Here is a 17,148-nt window from a genome sequence, read left to right as displayed (position 1 = left end):
AGGAATAAAATGGTTACTGTGCTGGATCAGTAATGGGGATGAGATGAATGCCTCAAGGCAGCTCTGTAAAGATGGCAGAACTCACATCTAGGAGGGCTTTTCTCTGACATGAGGTGGCTTTAGGCTTAACACTTTGGCCAGCTGACTCCCACCCTGAAATTGTGGCAGCCAAATTCTGTTTTTACTTTCTCCTGTGATACCTGGGTAAATTCTCAGGCCAAATTGAAAAAAAAAGTCATGTATTAACTGGGTTGACTTCCTTGTGGATTTAAAAAATTATGTGTATTTGTGAGATAATAACAGTAAATTCCAGCTCTTCATGTATCCAGGTGACATCTTATGATCGAATCTTCACTCCTCTGTCTGTAGAAGGAGCCATCGATGCCAGGTGACTTCTGCTGTTGTTGTCTGGGTTGGTGGGATGTACTCAAGGGTGCTGTCTTTGTTGTAACTTCTTTTACTCCTCTTTCCTGCTCAGGGACTCCATTGCCAAGACTCTGTATTACCTGCTCTTTGAGTGGCTGCTGCTGAGAATCAATGAGTGGTTGGCTCCCCGGGAATCAGACTGTTCTGTGGGAATTGTGGACATACATGGGTTTGAGGTTGCTTTTCCTATTCTTTTGATATTTTCTGGGCTGCAAGTGCATGTGGTGATTCTCCTCAGTCACTGCCAGAAATGGGAGGGTATTTGATGGGTGCGTTTTCTTTTTGGTTTTGGTTTGTGTCTTTCCTTTTTTTTCTAGAAAGGAGACAGTAATTGTACCATGTAATGTAGATGCTTGTATTCAGGGGGATACTTTTTTTTTTTTTTCCAGAGACAGTAGAGAAGTGCTCCTTCAGGGTGTGATTTAACACTCTTACTACAGACTCTTGTTATGAATTGCTATCTGGAGGAGCCTACAGTCTTCCATGACTGTGTGGCATAGGTAGAAGCCCAAGATACATAGGACTGGGTGGATTGCAAGTAGTATTGGTGTGTAAGTGGAGTCCTAACCATTGTAGGCAGTTAACAACCTAGCCTCAGATAGAGTGGTTTCTGGTGCTGCCACCATGTCAGCCTTGCATGTGTGATACTTTTGCATGAACTGACCAGTATGGTGCTGGATTGATAGTGGACATAGGTAGTTTTGGTTCTGTCATTCTGAGGAAGAGGAAAATTATTTGATTTTAAATCAGAACAAAACCAGCACTTTCAGCCAACTTGGCCGACTGGATTAGCTCATATGTTGAATTAAATACAGATCAACTGCTCTTTCCAGCAAGTGGACTGGAGTTTAGAAACCAAGTTATGTGTGATGTTGAAAGGATACATGAGGATTTTAACTCCATTCTTTAATTCTCACCTAAAGAAGGTTTGACAAAACCCCCACACTTATACACAAATTCCTGTAAAAATCAGCTGAGTCCTTTCCCCACAACCTGTGTTCTGCTGCTTAGCAGTGGCTTGGGGACCCAGGTCACTCATCAGCCAGTTTTGATGCACCAAACCCAGAAATATACCTAGTATAAATTTGCTGTACTGATGAGGTGAGCTGAATGAGATAACTCTTAATGAATCACATTTGAATTATTCCTGGTGCTATTACTAACAGAAGTAAGAAAAGTGTTTTTAATGTAGTTTTAGTCCAGCTGTTCCCATTTGTTCCTGAAGACTTGCATAAAGCTGGAAATAGGTTAACACTACCTTCTACAATTTATTTCTTCTTGTGTGCTTCAGCATATCCTGCTTTTCTATTATTCCCAGCCTGAATAGGGACAAGTCCAGAATCCACTGAAGTTTCTGGAGAGATTCTCCCTGATCCACTGGGCTTTGGACCAAGCCAGGGACAGGAGAAGTGCAGATAATTTTGTAAGCAAAAGTCCTGCAAGGTGTTACTTTCTGAAACTGAGGTTAGGGTAGCATCTAGAGTTCTGGGTCAGGAATTGTTACCCCTGTGGCAGGTATACACCCATGTCTCTGCCGCAGTGAGCTCCTGGGGGCTTCCCAGACTTGCGGTAAGTAAATAACAGGCAGAGCAGGGGCTTAGAGTGATATGTGCTCATCAACGCCTGTGAGTTTTGTGCTTAGGATTCCTGTGTTCTGATGAATGCTGAAAACAATGGAGCATATACAGGTGGGAGTGTGCACCCAAGTGTAGATTTCTTCTTCTTTGTGCTCCTTCACAGCTTGTCTTGCCTCTTGCTGATCAACCTAATCAATAAACCAGGCTGAGAGCTTGCGAACCAGACATTAGATGATTTGAATTTCTCAAGTTCATTCACACTTACTGATCAGAACAAGCTGCCTGAACCAGGAGCTCAGATCAGCACCACCTGGTGCTGTGCATTATTAGCAAGAAGACACAGCCTCCTGGGAGGGCTGTGGGTTGGAAGTGATGATGCCTTTTTATCTTTGCAGGATCTAGGTGTGAACAGCTTAGAGCAACTCTGCATCAACTTTGCCAATGAGCATCTCCAGCATTTTTTCAGCCAGACTGTCATTGCCCAGGAAGAGGTAAATGGAACTCACACCAGCAGGTGAAAGGCAGCACATATGGAATGAGCTGAGGCAGCTTCAGCTGGAGAGTATCCTTTAGCAGGGTAGCAGGAAGCTGAATAGATCTGGTCCTCTTAAGCAGTACTTGTGGAATCCTAGCCCAACGAGCTGGCTATTTAATATCTTTTACTAATTCTGTAGTTAATTAAGGGAAAGGGAATTTGTTAATGCCTTGCCCCCTTTTACAGATTTTATAAGTGAGTTGGTCAGGACCAAGGAGCCCAGAACTCAGCTGGTATTTTTAAAGCCTCTTGATAGGTTCATTGTAGCATTTTATGTACCACTGGGGTCCACCTGGAGATGAAAGTATATTTATCAGACTTGTTGCCTTTTACAGTTTACTTTATCACGCTGCTTAGCAGCCTTTCTCTCTTAAATTAGGAAAATTATTAGTGGCTTGAGAAAGTTTCATAAAGCAAAACCAGATAATTGTAGGCAAGTTTCTAAGAGCAGTGATACACTAGCTTCCTGATGAATAAACCAAATCCCTGTTAACCCCCTCTGTTTATTCTTGTTGTATGGCTGGATTTGACTGGTTGGTATTTAACATGCAGGAGGAATATAGCCAAGAGCAGTTAGCTTGGATTTCTATTTCCAAGATGTACAGTGAGTCATGCCTAGATTTCATTGCTGCAAAACCCCATGGCATCTTGTGTATCCTGGATGATCAGACTTCACTGACTCAGGTGAGAAGCTCTTATCCTCTTATGGGATCCCTTTCACAGGATGGTTATGGTGAGGCAGTTATACAGATTGAAGAGGGACTGTGTTTGCACAAGTATTAGATGTTTTTACCTTTGGTTTAATAGTGGCTTTTCAGCCTACTGTATATGTCGCAGCAGCAGCAAACACATTTGTCATATCCTTTACAGGCCACTGACCACACTTTCCTCCAAAAATGTCATTACCATCATGGAAACAGCCCTTGGTATGCCAAGCCCAACATGCCTTTGCCAGTCTTCACTGTGAAGCACTATGCAGGCCCTGTCACCTATCAGGTGAGCTGGCAGGGAGCTCTGAGCAGTTGGAGCAACAGGCCAACTTGGAAGCATGCTGTGGATGTCCTGATGGACCAGCTCTGAGTGCTTTGAACAAAGCCCTCTCTGTAACTGCACATCCCTCTAAAGTATCAGTTTATCAGAAATGAGAAGATTCTTGTTAGGAGAGGCAATTAAAGTGCCTCTGGGCAGAAATAAAATAGGTAATGGCCTCAGGTACACAACAGTCTACATTGCTTGTCTCAGAGCCCTAAAAATCCAGGAAAGCTGTTGCTGCTGAAAGAAAGTGAGGGGTCAAAGCCTGCTGGCCAATGTGAAAGGGAAAAGGAACAATCCCTCCTAAATGCAGAAATCATTGTCCCCTCCATTCTTGGTGGCAGGAGAAAGAGCAAGCTTCATTCTCTAGGGCTTTCTCCTTGTTCCACCTCACCAGCTGTCTGCCCCAAGTCAAACTGTGTGTAAGAGGGGTGTTTGCCTGTCTGGTTGGTGGTCTCAATAGTGCATTAAATCAGACTTTGCCTCTGCAGGTCCACAAGTTTCTTAATAAAAACCGTGACCAGCTGCGTCCAGAGGTGCTGGATATCTTCTCTCAGAGCCACCTCAAGGTACCGTACTGGTTCAGGATGAACAACTCAATTGCAGACACCTAACGAGCCACTCATTGCTTTCATGTGAGAAGCAGAAAGATCTTGGTCAAGTGTTAGGAGAACCTAGAGGAACCATGTGGAGTTTTGTTCTACTGAAGGACACTTGGGTATTAAGCAAGTCATCTTTGCCTGTAATTTGTGCTTTTTTATATAAAATGCACAGACTGGCTGAGGATGCAGCTGGGTTCCTAGCACTGCTAGGGGCAAGGGAGAATGGTCCCCCAGTTTCAGATAGAAGAGATTGTTCTTTCCATGTAGTTGAGGGAGCTTTGGTAATTTCTTTGGTTTTGCAGGTGGTGTCTCACATTTTCCAGAAGGCTAAATCTGCCTATAGTCAGCAAAGGGAGCTGGGGGTCAGAGGCAAAGGGCTCAGGCTTCAGGCTTCCACACTGGTGTCCAAATTCCAGCAGTCTTTGCAGGACCTCACAGCCAAGCTGAGAAGGTGAGAGATGCTGTTATGGTGCACTGGGTGACTGCTGCACCCAGAAGTGTGTGAAGACTTCCCAGGTCAGCACAGACAGGAGGATGATCAAACATTCTTATTTCTGTTTTGCAGGAGCCATGCGTTCTTCATTCGGTGCATCGCCCCTAATCCAAAAAAGGTAGGGCAGCACCCTGAGCTCCTTAGAGACTCATTCAGTTCCTTGAAGTCCAGTCCTTTCCAGCAGCTCTCCTTTTGCAGTTGGGGCTTGGACTTCTTTGCTTCATTTGACAGCTTGAAACTTTTCTTCCCCTTTCTCTGTCTTTCGCCCTCCCCTGTGGTCGTGTGAGCACACCACGTGCTGGAGGATAAGAAGCCAGTGTCAGTTGGACACCAAAGGATGTGTTGGGTTTTGTGTTCCACCACCCATGGACCATGGCAAGACCTAACCCAAGGGCAGAACAATAGGAGGACACCCTTTCTAAACTCTCCATCCTCTGTCTCCTTTCCTTTTTCTTTGTTTCTTGTTTTACATTTTCCTTCTGCCTTATATTCACAGCTGTCAAATATCTTTGATGTGGAGTATGTCACTTGTCAGCTGCGGCATTCTGGGATACTGGAGGCCATCCACATTGGAAAGGAGGGCTACCCAGTCCGTCTTCCATTCCAGAACTTCCTAGCCAGGTACAGTAGTCTACTGGCTTGGACTTCCCCAGCCACTCAAAACCTGGATAAACTTATCAACACACTGTGATTTTTCTTTTCTCCTCTGAGGACTCCATTTATAGCCCTGGCTTCCATCATATCAACATCTCATCTTCCAGGTATGGGCTCCTGGCTGAGCGAGGGCACAACTGCTTGGAGGAGAGAGAAAGCTGTGCGGCAGTGCTGTCTCATGTGGTGGGGAACCCCTCAGATCTCTATCAGATTGGAGTAACAAAGGTGATGCCTAAAGAGAATTCCATCTTAATCGCACAGACCCAGCCATCTATTCACTGGCTGTCAATGGACAGAGAGCGGCTCAGCTCTCTGCCAAAAAGGAGAGAACATTGCATGCCTTCACCTCCCTTTTGCTTTGCCTCTTGTCTCAAGTATGAAGGAGGGATTTTTAGCATTTCAGATAAAGAAACAGCAGATTCTGGCTCCAGGCTGTTGTAGTAGCATGGACAACTCCTTTGTCATCCTGCATTCCTTGATGGAGATTTGGGCTTCTGCTTACTGACCTTCCTCACTCCCTGATTCTCTGTCCTCCACAAATGCATCCATCTCTGTCACCTGCACCTGTGCCTCCTGCCCTTCCCAATTAAGGGAGTGCAGTTTCCTTATCAGAGAGCCTTAAAGGCTAGAAAGAGATAAACTAGCAGCTTTTATTATTGATCAGCCGTTAGAGAAGCTGGCTGCTTTCCTTGTGGGTCAGCAGCTGTTCCCTTTGCCCAGATCTTTCTGAAGGAGGCGGCCAGGCAGCTTCTGGAGAGACGATGGAGCCAGAGGCAGAGTTGGGCCATTGTTACCCTGCAAAGGAACTTCCGATGCCTCCTTCGCCGCAGACGCCTCCGTGTCCTCCAGGAGAAAGTCACAATCATTCAGGCTCACTTCCGAGGTTACCAGGCAAGGTCAGGAGCCAAAAGCCAGGGAAGGTACAGCCTTTTCTCCTCGCCTAGGACAGCAAGGTGGGGATGTGCCTGGCCAGGCCCCTCCTCATGTTGGCTCCTGGCCTGTTCTGCAAGGGGAAATCTTGTTACTGGAATGGTGAAGGAGGGACTTCCCAGCCTGGTTCCCAACACTGAGCAGACACTCCAGGAGAAATACAGCTGCTGGCAAAATTGTTACAGTAACTTGCCTGTGCTAAGGCTGATACTGTGGTAGCTACAGTAAAGGATATAGGGAAAACATCTAAGAGAGGAACAGTCTTAGCAGAGTAAGACCAAATCCAGACTGGCTGACTGTATTAATGTTCTGTTTGGCCCATACCCTCGAATTGAGTCTACAGTCTGCCTAAATGTGGTTGAGGTTTCCCTCATTAGCAATTCTTCTCTTTTCACATTCCTCTAGGAAGCGTTACAGGAGGCTGAAGAAGACTTTGGTGCAATTTGATACCATGATTTTAATCTCCAGACTTTTGATTCAAAGGAAGAAGCACTGCCAGGTAACAACATTCTTCTCAGGACCAGGTGTATTTCAGGATCTATTTCTGCTCTAAACAGAGAGAGATGAGGACTGGGTGAGGCCAGGGCAAGGATGGATTTAGAAAGTTTCTTGGAAATGATCCAGTGAGGTGTCCTTTACTCTCTGGCTGACATAAATGTAGTCAAAAGGAGGAATCGCAGAGACTGGAGCCTTCTCTTCCAAGACAAAGTTCAGAATTGGCAAAGGTAGTACAAATGCAGCTGATTTGTATGCCTGTGTTATGTGAGCTCCTCTAGGTTGCCCCACACAAGACGTGAGCTTATTCCATCTGTGGCCTCCAGAGCTGCTGTTCTGCTCAAGCTATAGAGAGTCATTCATCTTACTCTTTTAGTTGTCCAGTTCAATATCAGGTATTTTCCCAGATGGTGACTGATATCCAAGATTGATATCCACAGTGATCCTTCCCTGACCCCTTACAGCTACCTCGGGCTGCTGAAGTTCTTGGCCTGTTGGAAATCAGCTGGGCCCATAGTTGGGGTGAGAACAGAATGGCAGTGGTTTGAGAAGGTGGAAAATTATGTGCAGGAGAGCCATGGTTCTATCAAATGAGATGAATGTATTTTGCACAAGCTACTAAAAAGAAAATTGAAAACACAAAATCAGACCACTCATCCTTAGAGTAGCAACTAACATCCCCATAGCTGTCAGCTTCCTGAGGGAGGGACCCAGTACCGCTGCTGGCATGACTAGCAAAGGATGGGGCAGAGGGTTAAGGTCAGTGTTGTTGTTGCAAGACTGCAGAGATTCCTTCTGCCATGCCCAGAGCAGTATGTGTTTCTGTTCCTTTCTCTGCCCCTTCCTACTTGGATGGGATCCAGCTTTTCTTTCTCCCAGGTAACCACAACAGCAGAGCTCTTTTGAATCTGTTTCTGTTCCTTCAGTGTTTGCTTGCTGAGGTCTCTGCACATGCAATAGCAACAATAAAGGTCTCAAAGTTCACCTGCTGCGAAGTTCCTCCTTTCCCCCTGCCACACAGCCCTGCCCTTTGGACTTTCACTTGCGTACTGTCTTTCTCAGCCCAACCCTCATAACCTTCCATCTAGTCACACCATTCTGCAACAGAGACAGACAGGAGAGAGAGAGAGGGAGAGACAGAGGACCCTTCTTCTCCATCTTGGAGTAGGAGTCAGGTAAGTGGTGAGGCTGGAGGGCAATAGAATGGATGGGAAAGGGCAGAGCTGCAAGGGAGCTTGGCTTTTGCTATCCCTCCCACCACCTTTAAAGTGGTCCCTCTCCATGGATTAAGTTCATCTGTCCATGTTCAGGCTGTGTTACCATATTCTTTGATGCTGGAGGAGGCAGGTGAATATTTCCGACAGCTTCTGTGTGCTTTTGTCCTCAGACCCATCAAATACCAGACAAGGGAGGAAAGGTGTGGCAGGGATGCTGGGCAGGTGGTAAAGGCTCTTGCTGTTGAATTGTGTTGTGCAGGGCAGGTGGTGTTTCAGGAAAGCTAAGGGCTTTGCCTGGGCATCTCCTTTTCAATACACTGTGTTGAGTCCCCAGAAGGCTCTGCTGTTCTCTCATTTTATGTGCTGGAGTAGCACACCAGCTCCTGCCCATCTGTGGAGTCTGCCCCCAGAAGTGACCTCGTATACATCTTCTCCCACCTCTCATCCCCTTTTCATCTCCTAACAGCAGAAGTTAGAGGAAAGGAAACGAAGAAGGAAGTCCCTGGCCAGTGGTGACACAGAGAACATTCCCAACCAAGGAATGGTAAGTTGTCAAACAGTCTGGGAGAGTCTGAAATAAAACAAGCCATATATTAGATATATTAGATAAGATATTAAAGGCTTCATAACAAGTTTAACCTCTATTAACTACTGTAAGTAACACTGCTAGCCAATGCCATTATTTGTACGTTCAGACTGGGCATACATTTGCTATGATGTGTCTAGCAAGGAAATCTGAATTGACATAATCCACAATTTTGCATAAATTTTTCAGTAATAACAATGGGAATACTTCGCATGGGGTGCTCCTGCAGTATCACCTGCAATATTGCCAGTGTGGATCCAGGACTGTGGAATTTCACAGTCCACTTCCTGAATATGCCATTCGTTAGACTTCAAGTAAAATATCTTCTTATGAGCAAAACCAACTGATCAAAAAAATCTGTGAATCTCTCTTTAAGCATTGCTGAGAGTTTATGTGGAGAGAGATGTCAGAATAGTGCACTGGTGAGTAGAGGATTTACTATGAGGTCTTAAAAAAAACAAAAGTCAAAAGCTCAGGCTTTGTGCCTTTGGCTTGATTTCATAGTGTCTTAATCCAAGTAGTCCTGTCTGAAATACCCTGAATTGATGTTATGTGCAGACATTGATGCTCGTACACTGTGTTGCATTGGCCCATTTGCTTCCTACCTTGCACAAATGCATGCATCATGCAAGGTGCAAAACAGTGAAAAATCAAGAATCATTGGCCAGATTCTCATCTGAATTACACAGGTATAGATCTGAGCTTCCTTAGGAACCTCCAAAATAGTGGAGTGCATCAAAGAACAGAATTGGGTCTCTTTTTATTTATGCTGTAGCACTCTTGGATACTGAAAAATAAAAATGACAGAAAAATGAGTAGGAGGAAATGGCCCTTACCCTTCAACCGCAATCTCTTCTGTACAATATGCCAAACTTGTTAGTAATGAGAGATGACTCAAAGAAAGTCAACTTTCCTGTCACCCCTGTGGCAGTTGATTTTATTAGGAATTACTCACCTTTCCCTTATTTGCTGACCCATGTCATATACCTGTGTTAATATGATATTCCCCTATTTGTCATGTTCCTGAATGTTGCATAGTCAGAAATTACTGGTTTTGTTCAGATGCTCAGTCCTTGTTCTGGCCAGCTTTTCAAAGGCAATTTTACTCAGTCTCAGCAGAACACCTCAGGGTTTATATGTTGTTTCACATCTGGTACCCTGGTGAATGACTTGCTCACTCTCTCCACAGGATGTGGGATTGCTGGAGATCCCTGCAGAGCTTGCTGCCCTCCTGCACTTAGCTGAAGGTGAGAAATCCTCCCTCCTTCCTTCCATTTCCTGCATTGTTTTACTTTACTGTTTATTTCCTTGTTTTCTAGTAGTTTAAGTACGTGGTTGTTCTACCTGCTGTCTGTCATCTGGGTTGTATTTGATTTATTATCGTTGCAGTGTAAATATGATAAAGGCAAATAGTGTCATGTATATTGTTTCCCAACATGACAGGGAGGAAAAGCAACTTGGGCCCGTGGGCAAGACACCAGATTAAAATTCAGTGTATTTATTACCTTTTCAGCTCTTTTTAACTGTGCTGATAGAACGAATGACAGTGATGATGCAAAATTTTTTGGTCAAAGCTATGTGACAGCAAACTGTTTAATGAACCCAGGTCTCTTGCAGAGCTGGATATCTGGGGTATGAGAACCTAAACCTATCTTTTTTCCTACTAAAAAATCTTTAAGGAAATTGAAGGTGAAGAAGTCAAAACTACAGTTTTTGCACTTTCAAAGAAATATTTTTGAGTTTTCATTAAATGTTATTTCTTCAAAAGTAATTACTTTTAAAATAAAGGAAGTAGAAGCAATGTAACAGCTCAAGGATCTAACAATTAAGAGAAACGTTTTGCTTGGGATGGAAAGTTTTTTGTGCTGTTTTGTTTCAAATAACCAAAATGCCACTAACTGAAATAATTTCCCAAGTTGTTGACCTGGTCTTGAGCATTAAGTTATTTGCAGTTTTGTTTCCTCTGTAACTCTTCGTACAATGTATACATTTAAGTTGCAAACAGGCTGAGGCAGGATTTGCCTCTTTATGTCGGTATAGCATCTAACAAAATGGCAGCTGTATCTTTGGCCTTCTGTATAGTACAGTAAAAGATACAATCAGGCAGAAGTCTTGCGACTTGGAGCAGACTGTGCTGCATTCCCAAATACCCCACACTTCATGGCATACCCCTCCAGGGACTATCAGCTGGTCTAGTGAGTAATGTTACCTAGAGGAGCTCAACTGCACTGAAACTACTGACAGAGAAAGCTGGTGGGATGTAAACAGGGAGGAGGAGGAGAGCATCAGAGGACATGGTTTGGAGATAGAGGAATGCACAGAAGCTGTGCTCCATTGAGAAATCTCTTAATTTAGGAAGATGTTTGCTCTTCTATTGTCCGTGGTAAATCCCTCATCCAGTGCCTCATCTTGAAGACCTCTCATTTACTTCTGGACTGAACAGTTGTCAGCAGTATCTCTGCATAGCCTCAGTGTTTCCAGCCCTGTAAACTCTGCATAACAGAAACGAAACTCCAGGTGCTGACTGCCCTCTGGGTGTTACCCAGAGGTAAGAGTCTGAAAGATCAGAGCTATAAAAGCTCTCTCCTGAAGTTAGGCATGCCTTGTGGTCTCAAGGAAATGAGAATGTGCCTGCTTGGGGGTTTAGGGCAGCAGGGGTGGGCTGGGTGTCCCTGGAGCCAGGGGGCTGGTACGGGTACTTGGGCAAGGTTAGATGCATGTTAGCCATGTGTTGTGCTGTGTGTTGGATGCGTTCTGGCTGCCTTTCCAACTGCTGCAACACGAGACATCTTTTTCTTGCAGGTCAGTACCAAGCACAGGCCAACCAGATAACTGAGGCATTGCCTCCAGAAGTCAAAGTCAAAGATGATCTTTCCCTCCCACCCACCATCAACAGCTATCCTTTCTCCTCCTTCATTAAGTCACACTTCCAGGTGGGAACTCTTTTATATCTCTTCATTGTTCCCTGCTGGGGAGACATGCTAATTCTAGTAACCCCAGGAACAAACTCTGTTTCTGTCCTATTGTTTCTTTGCAGAAGACAGATTTCCCTGCCCCCGGTCAGCCTCTGCAGCACCCCTTAACCCATCTGGATGCTGAATACCAGGAGAGTGCGCTTGAGATCAACAAACTGGTAAGAGACATCTTTCTTGACCAGGGCCTTGTTTAAGAACAGGTGGGCATAAGACAATGTTTTGATGCCTTTATACAACAAGATATTGGTGGTGGTTACTGTTCTTAGAATACATGGTGTGTTAGGAGAGCAAAATAAATTGCTCCTTCTAGGGACTAGGGCAGTCTGGCAGAGATCACATGCAGCCCCTTAGGGTTGCTGCGTTCTTGGTGAGGCATAGACCAGCCATAGACCAATAGGATCAAAGTGAATTGCCTGGTGATGTAGCCTCAGAATTTGGCAGTCCATACAGGAATTGGACTGCTAAGCCTTAGTTTTCCAATAGTCCATATTCAGTAGCAATGACAGTATAAGGGAGATCTGTCTTCTCAAGCACTTATTCTTATCTGTCAGTCATAAAGTTTAATTTAACCCAGATCTTTTCCATGATGTTGTTCATAGTAAATATATTGACTGTATCTCAGGCATACAGTTGCATCAGCACACAACAGGGGACAATGAACTGTTGTACAAAGGCTGGAAAATGGCAGGGACTTTGTCATGAAGAAAACTACACCTGGAACCACACCCTAATTCTGTAGTGTTTGCGTGAGGGGGATGGTATTATTTCATCTCTGTGGATGTGAAACATACATTTCTTCTTAAAAATGGCAATGTTGACTCTCTGAAAATAGAATGAAACTTCAGATAATTTCTAAGTAACTATGGTAATTCTTTTGAGAATTACATGTAATTAAAATAAGACCGTTAGGAAAGATAACACCTAAATCCAGTCTCTTGTTTTGTCCTAATGATCCCAATTATAGAAGAGCATAAGCTTCAGTAAAATCTTGTGAATCGGATTGTGTTTAAGCAGACTACTATTATTTTCCTGAAGATCAAAGATAATTTTTCTCCATTGCTAATGAAAAAAATTTCTTTGGCAAAGGCTGTAATACATAGGGATTTACCACAAAGAATTCCATGAGAACTAAACAACCACTGTCTCATGTTTTTCTCAGTGAATCTCTGACACACTTAATACCATTAAACATTTTAAGAAGTATTGTTCTCTGAGGAAAAAAATAGGCTGTTGCTCATAAATGTCCTCTCCAAAGCTGTCCATGGCACATTTTAGAAAAATTTTAATCTAATAATATATTTAAGAGTAGAGGCTGAAAGAAATTATTCTGTACCTAAGGGTGAGAAATGTAAATTACAAAAGCATCTGAGATGTTAGTATGCATAGCCAAGAAGCTGAATCATTACTTAAGTGAGTTGGTTGAGATATCACATCTCATACTACTTCATATAATATTAACCGCACTGAAGTCTTTTTAACATTCAATTGTTAGAGACAGTGTTTCCTCATGTCTGGCACTCTGAGCTTTTCACAAAGATGGGCTAAGCATCAATTTCTTTTACATATCTTTACAGCTGGGCAGCCTGTGGGCTCAGACACAGTAACAAATAGCCTATGGTATCTTGCTTGTGTATCTGAGCTCTGCCTAAATAAGGGGAAGTATTTTGTGCAAGAAGAAATTCTGAGTCAGAGGCGTAATTAAGAAGCAACTGAAGTCGTCCTGACTTTTAGTCAGGTTCCTATCTCTATGAACTCTGTCTCCCAAATTCTCCAGAGCTTAGGTGGCGCACAAAACCTGAGAACAGATCCCAGTCTCAGTATCGTCTACTGGTCTTAGGCTCACAACCACCCTGGTGCCTACAGCCCAGGTTGTCACTGCACAACACAGTTTGGGACAGAAGGTTACAGATAGAGCTCTCTCTTTTTTTATCCCTGGACGCTTCTAGATTTTGCGGTTCATTGGTGACAAGGATCTCCATGGCTGGCAGCAGGTACTTCTGGGCAACTACATTGCTGGGAGAGGTTTGAATAATGTGGCTCTGCGCAATGAAATCTTCAGTCAGGTGGTTGCCCAGACATGGAAGAACCCAGACATGGAGCACAGCCAGCGAGCTTGGGTCCTGATGGTGACTTTGCTGAGCTGCTTTGCTCCTTCACCAGCACTGGAGAAGCCACTGCTGAAGTAAGGAGGAGAAAAGACCAAGCTATACTTTCATTAAGGTTAAGACAGATGAGCAGTGTGCTAAAGGCAGTTGCCTTTTCCTAGATTTGTGTCAGATCATGGCATGGAGGGCTACAATGCTGTTTGCCAGCGCAAGATCTTGACAGCAGCACAGCACACTAAGATAGACTCTACATTCTCTCGGGCCTACCCTCCCACTCAGCTGGAGTGGACTGCAAACCAGAGGAGAGGGAAGATGGTGCTGGATGTTCATACTTTTAATGGTAACTTGTGCTTCTGCTCTTCCACTGTCTTCTAGTTCCTAAGGACTTTTCCAGTGCAGAAATCAGCATTCAGAAAACACTTCCCTCAGCTTAGCAAAGAGGGATCAGAACACCGATTGCTTCTGACTGGTACAACCATGGGGAATACAAGCATCTGAATCTAGAACCAAAAATCCCAAAGTCTGAGCCTGATGAGCTCAGACCTGCTACTCAAGCTGAGGGATGAGATTCTTCTGAGTTTGGGCCCATCTCAACAGAGCACTATTCTGGTTGTGCATGCCTCTGGGTCCAGTTTTCATGTTATCCACTACTGCATAGCTCAGGCAGCAGCAACTGATGCCTTTTACAGGGACTTTCTGCCTTCCTTTCTTCTCAAATATTGGCTTATGCTGCCTCTTGATTGCTCAGAAGCTTTGTGAATTGGATGCAGGACATCCCTGCTCTGGCTCCTTGGTGAGTGGAGTGGTGGCCCAAGCAAACCATGACACTGTGAGTGTTTTCAGCTGTCAGGTTGGAAATGGCAACCTGTGCTATCAAACAGTTATTCTGGATGTGAATGTGTACATGTGGAGCCCTCCATCTGCTTTCAGTCTTCCCACCCCCCCACCCCAGGAGTGCTTGAGACTTTCCAGCTGGGTTCTGCCTGTCCACTGCAGAGCTTAGGTATTGCTTTGTGTCCTGCTGGTGGGGCTGTGTGTACTGACTTTCTTTTCTGTGCTAGAGGAAAAGTTCTCAGCTGAGGTGGAGTCCTGGATGACTGGAGAGCAGTATGCAGGCTGGATCCTGAGTGCAAGGTACTGCCAGAGGGTGGGAGAAGATCTGTGTATGTGAAAGAGGCTGTCGCTAGTTGTAGGGTTCAGACTGTTCAGGGATGCAGGCTAGAACTTATATAGACAAATGTGGAATAGCCACTCCTTACCCACTCTGGCTTGTGCTCTCTCCTTCACCCACCTGATTTAGTGGAGGGCATCCCTGCACATAGCAGGGGGGTTGGAACTAGATGATCTTTAAGGTCTCTTCCAACCCAAACCTTTACATGATTCTACAATTCTCTCTGTGTGCATAAACTGTGGGCCTCTTTAGGAACAGAGGAATCATTGGTGTGATCTGTCAGTGCATCTTCAGAGAAAACATGAAAAAAAAAAACCAACCCCAAAACTTGAGTAATTCTATTTTTTCCTGACCCTGGGCACTTAATTGTTGATTCACATGCTAAATCTTAAGGACTTAAGCCAGGATAGACAAGGCAAGAGGCAACTGGATGCAATGTTTTCCTTTCTGTCCCTTTCCCCTGCCTACCCAGACACCTATTCTCTCCTTCCTTTCCCTGTTTACCAGAGGCTGTGATAAGAAGTCTCAAGGGTGGTCTATCTCCATGTTTACTGGCAACACATGGCAGGACCTGCTGGGCTGTGACTTTGTGCTGGATCTCATTGGAGAGATGGAAGATGCCAGCAACCTCAGCAGCACCTCTCAGTCCTCAGCTGAGTATCCCATCACTCCTGAAAGGAAGAGAAGCTTCCTCCAGAACTCTGACCTGGATTTGTGAGTCACCTTATCCTCCTGCCCCACCATCTGTGTCCCTGTCACCCAGTGGCTTGTACTTCTCAGCACTCTGTGCTGTTCTCATCTCATTTTCCACTTCAACAGGATCCCTCCTGCTCCAGGCATACAGGCCCCTACTTTCCCACCGCCTAGCCTGCCTCCAGAATTCAACAATCTCCATCTAGGTAAGCTCTTGCCCAGGACTGTGGCTGGCACTGGGGAGGGCCAGATGGGCCCCAGCCAGGGAATCAGAGCAGAGAGGGAGACAGGGGATTCCTGATGTACAGCAAGGAAGGGCTCCACTTCAAAACATGACTGTCTCATAGGGATTTGAGACAGGGGAAATGTTCCTTACCTGCCTTGTGATCAGACTTCTCTCTGCTCTTAGATCAAAGATTCAGAGATAACCTGAGGACCCCTGTAGGCTTGGATCACTATGTGGATGATCTCTTCAGCACTGTGCTGCATCAAGGCTCCAGAGTACCAGTAAGTACCTTGACGTTCCCTTTTACTTTCTCTCATCTCTCCTGTCCCTGTCATTCCTTCAAGCATGCCTCTGCCTATTCACTCTGCCTCTGCTCAGCTCACATATGCCTTCAGGTGACTCTCCCCTTGTTAAGTCTCTCTCTCTGAGCTCAGATAACTCTCTTTTTTCTTGGTGCAGGATATGGAGAACAGGGAGAGTCTGACTGGACGCATGAAAGGAGGTGGGAAGATTGGACCCACACAGAGAGGAATCTTTCCTTCTACAGGTCTGTAAGGGGGTGGGAACCACTGGGAACAGCTGTGAGGCTACATAAGCTTCAGTTAGCACAAGTCAGGGAGTCCCTTAAATGTTAATTATTACATGGGCTCAAATGATTCATGAAGAGCATTGGTCTTCAGCGTAGGCCATCAGAAGTTGCATTCCTCACTCCCAGGTGCTGGGAGACAGGTGCTTTGGGAAAGGTGCTAGGTAAGGGGTACCACCTTTGTTCTGCTTTTAATTTCTCTCTTGGGTTGTTCTTGGGGTCAAGGCAATAGGTAGCTTGCTTCTGAACCAGGCCACCTCTTCCCTAGGCCAATACTAGTCCTGCATTCACCTTCTGTTCACCTTGTGCTTTCACAAAATAGTTGCTGCCTTTCTCAGGGGAAGGTTTTAATCTTTCTTATTGCTTCCTTACAGACTTTCCCATCATCTCTAGCTATTCCTTTGGTTAGTAAGTCTGAACCCTGCAGAGTTCTGGTTTGTGTGTTTGATTTCTTTACTTTTCCTCATTTCTGTGCAGCTAAGACTTGGGTATTTTCAGTAGGGTGGAGTCAAACACCAATGTATTAATGGCACTGAGAAATCTGCATATGTAGGAACACACCCAGCTGTTTCAGAATGGTGGGGAATGTCCTGTTCAAATTATTACTGAGGCTGGGGCTATTTTTGGCTATTGTAGAGGCTCTGGGTCATGACAAGCCCTATTACAGATCACTAGCCTGAGGTCAGTTTGTCACTCATGTGGCTACTTACATCAGTGAGGGATGTGAAAACCTCTCCATGGCATCCTTGGGCCATTCTCACTGACGAGGACATGATTCAGTCAACCTGTGCTGTGTGCTGACTCACTCCTAGCTGAGGCTGACCTCTGTGCCCCTTGCTCTGCTG

General features: G+C 44.9%; 1 protein-coding gene across 1 annotated transcript in view; it reads left to right on the top strand.

The window, feature by feature from the left end:
- Positions 1 to 17,148, top strand: part of MYO15A (myosin XVA) — a 39,603-nt gene that overhangs the window by 6,001 nt on the left and 16,454 nt on the right. The window contains exons 8-29 of the mRNA XM_010296176.1: positions 330 to 388; positions 479 to 602; positions 2,399 to 2,494; positions 3,409 to 3,534; positions 4,062 to 4,139; positions 4,475 to 4,623; positions 4,738 to 4,783; positions 5,162 to 5,286; positions 5,427 to 5,544; positions 6,040 to 6,215; positions 6,655 to 6,748; positions 8,428 to 8,505; positions 9,737 to 9,794; positions 11,350 to 11,480; positions 11,585 to 11,680; positions 13,469 to 13,704; positions 13,789 to 13,967; positions 14,689 to 14,761; positions 15,306 to 15,512; positions 15,618 to 15,697; positions 15,901 to 15,998; positions 16,177 to 16,264. Of these exons, the coding sequence (XP_010294478.1) occupies positions 330 to 388; positions 479 to 602; positions 2,399 to 2,494; positions 3,409 to 3,534; positions 4,062 to 4,139; positions 4,475 to 4,623; positions 4,738 to 4,783; positions 5,162 to 5,286; positions 5,427 to 5,544; positions 6,040 to 6,215; positions 6,655 to 6,748; positions 8,428 to 8,505; positions 9,737 to 9,794; positions 11,350 to 11,480; positions 11,585 to 11,680; positions 13,469 to 13,704; positions 13,789 to 13,967; positions 14,689 to 14,761; positions 15,306 to 15,512; positions 15,618 to 15,697; positions 15,901 to 15,998; positions 16,177 to 16,264 (2,515 nt within the window). The remainder of the gene's footprint in view (positions 1 to 329; positions 389 to 478; positions 603 to 2,398; positions 2,495 to 3,408; positions 3,535 to 4,061; positions 4,140 to 4,474; positions 4,624 to 4,737; positions 4,784 to 5,161; positions 5,287 to 5,426; positions 5,545 to 6,039; positions 6,216 to 6,654; positions 6,749 to 8,427; positions 8,506 to 9,736; positions 9,795 to 11,349; positions 11,481 to 11,584; positions 11,681 to 13,468; positions 13,705 to 13,788; positions 13,968 to 14,688; positions 14,762 to 15,305; positions 15,513 to 15,617; positions 15,698 to 15,900; positions 15,999 to 16,176; positions 16,265 to 17,148) is intronic.

Source organism: Phaethon lepturus, unplaced genomic scaffold (genome assembly GCF_000687285.1).
Source record: "Phaethon lepturus isolate BGI_N335 unplaced genomic scaffold, ASM68728v1 scaffold22960, whole genome shotgun sequence".
In the NCBI taxonomy this organism is placed as follows: domain Eukaryota; kingdom Metazoa; phylum Chordata; class Aves; order Phaethontiformes; family Phaethontidae; genus Phaethon; species Phaethon lepturus.
This window is presented reverse-complemented; position numbering and strand designations above follow the sequence as displayed.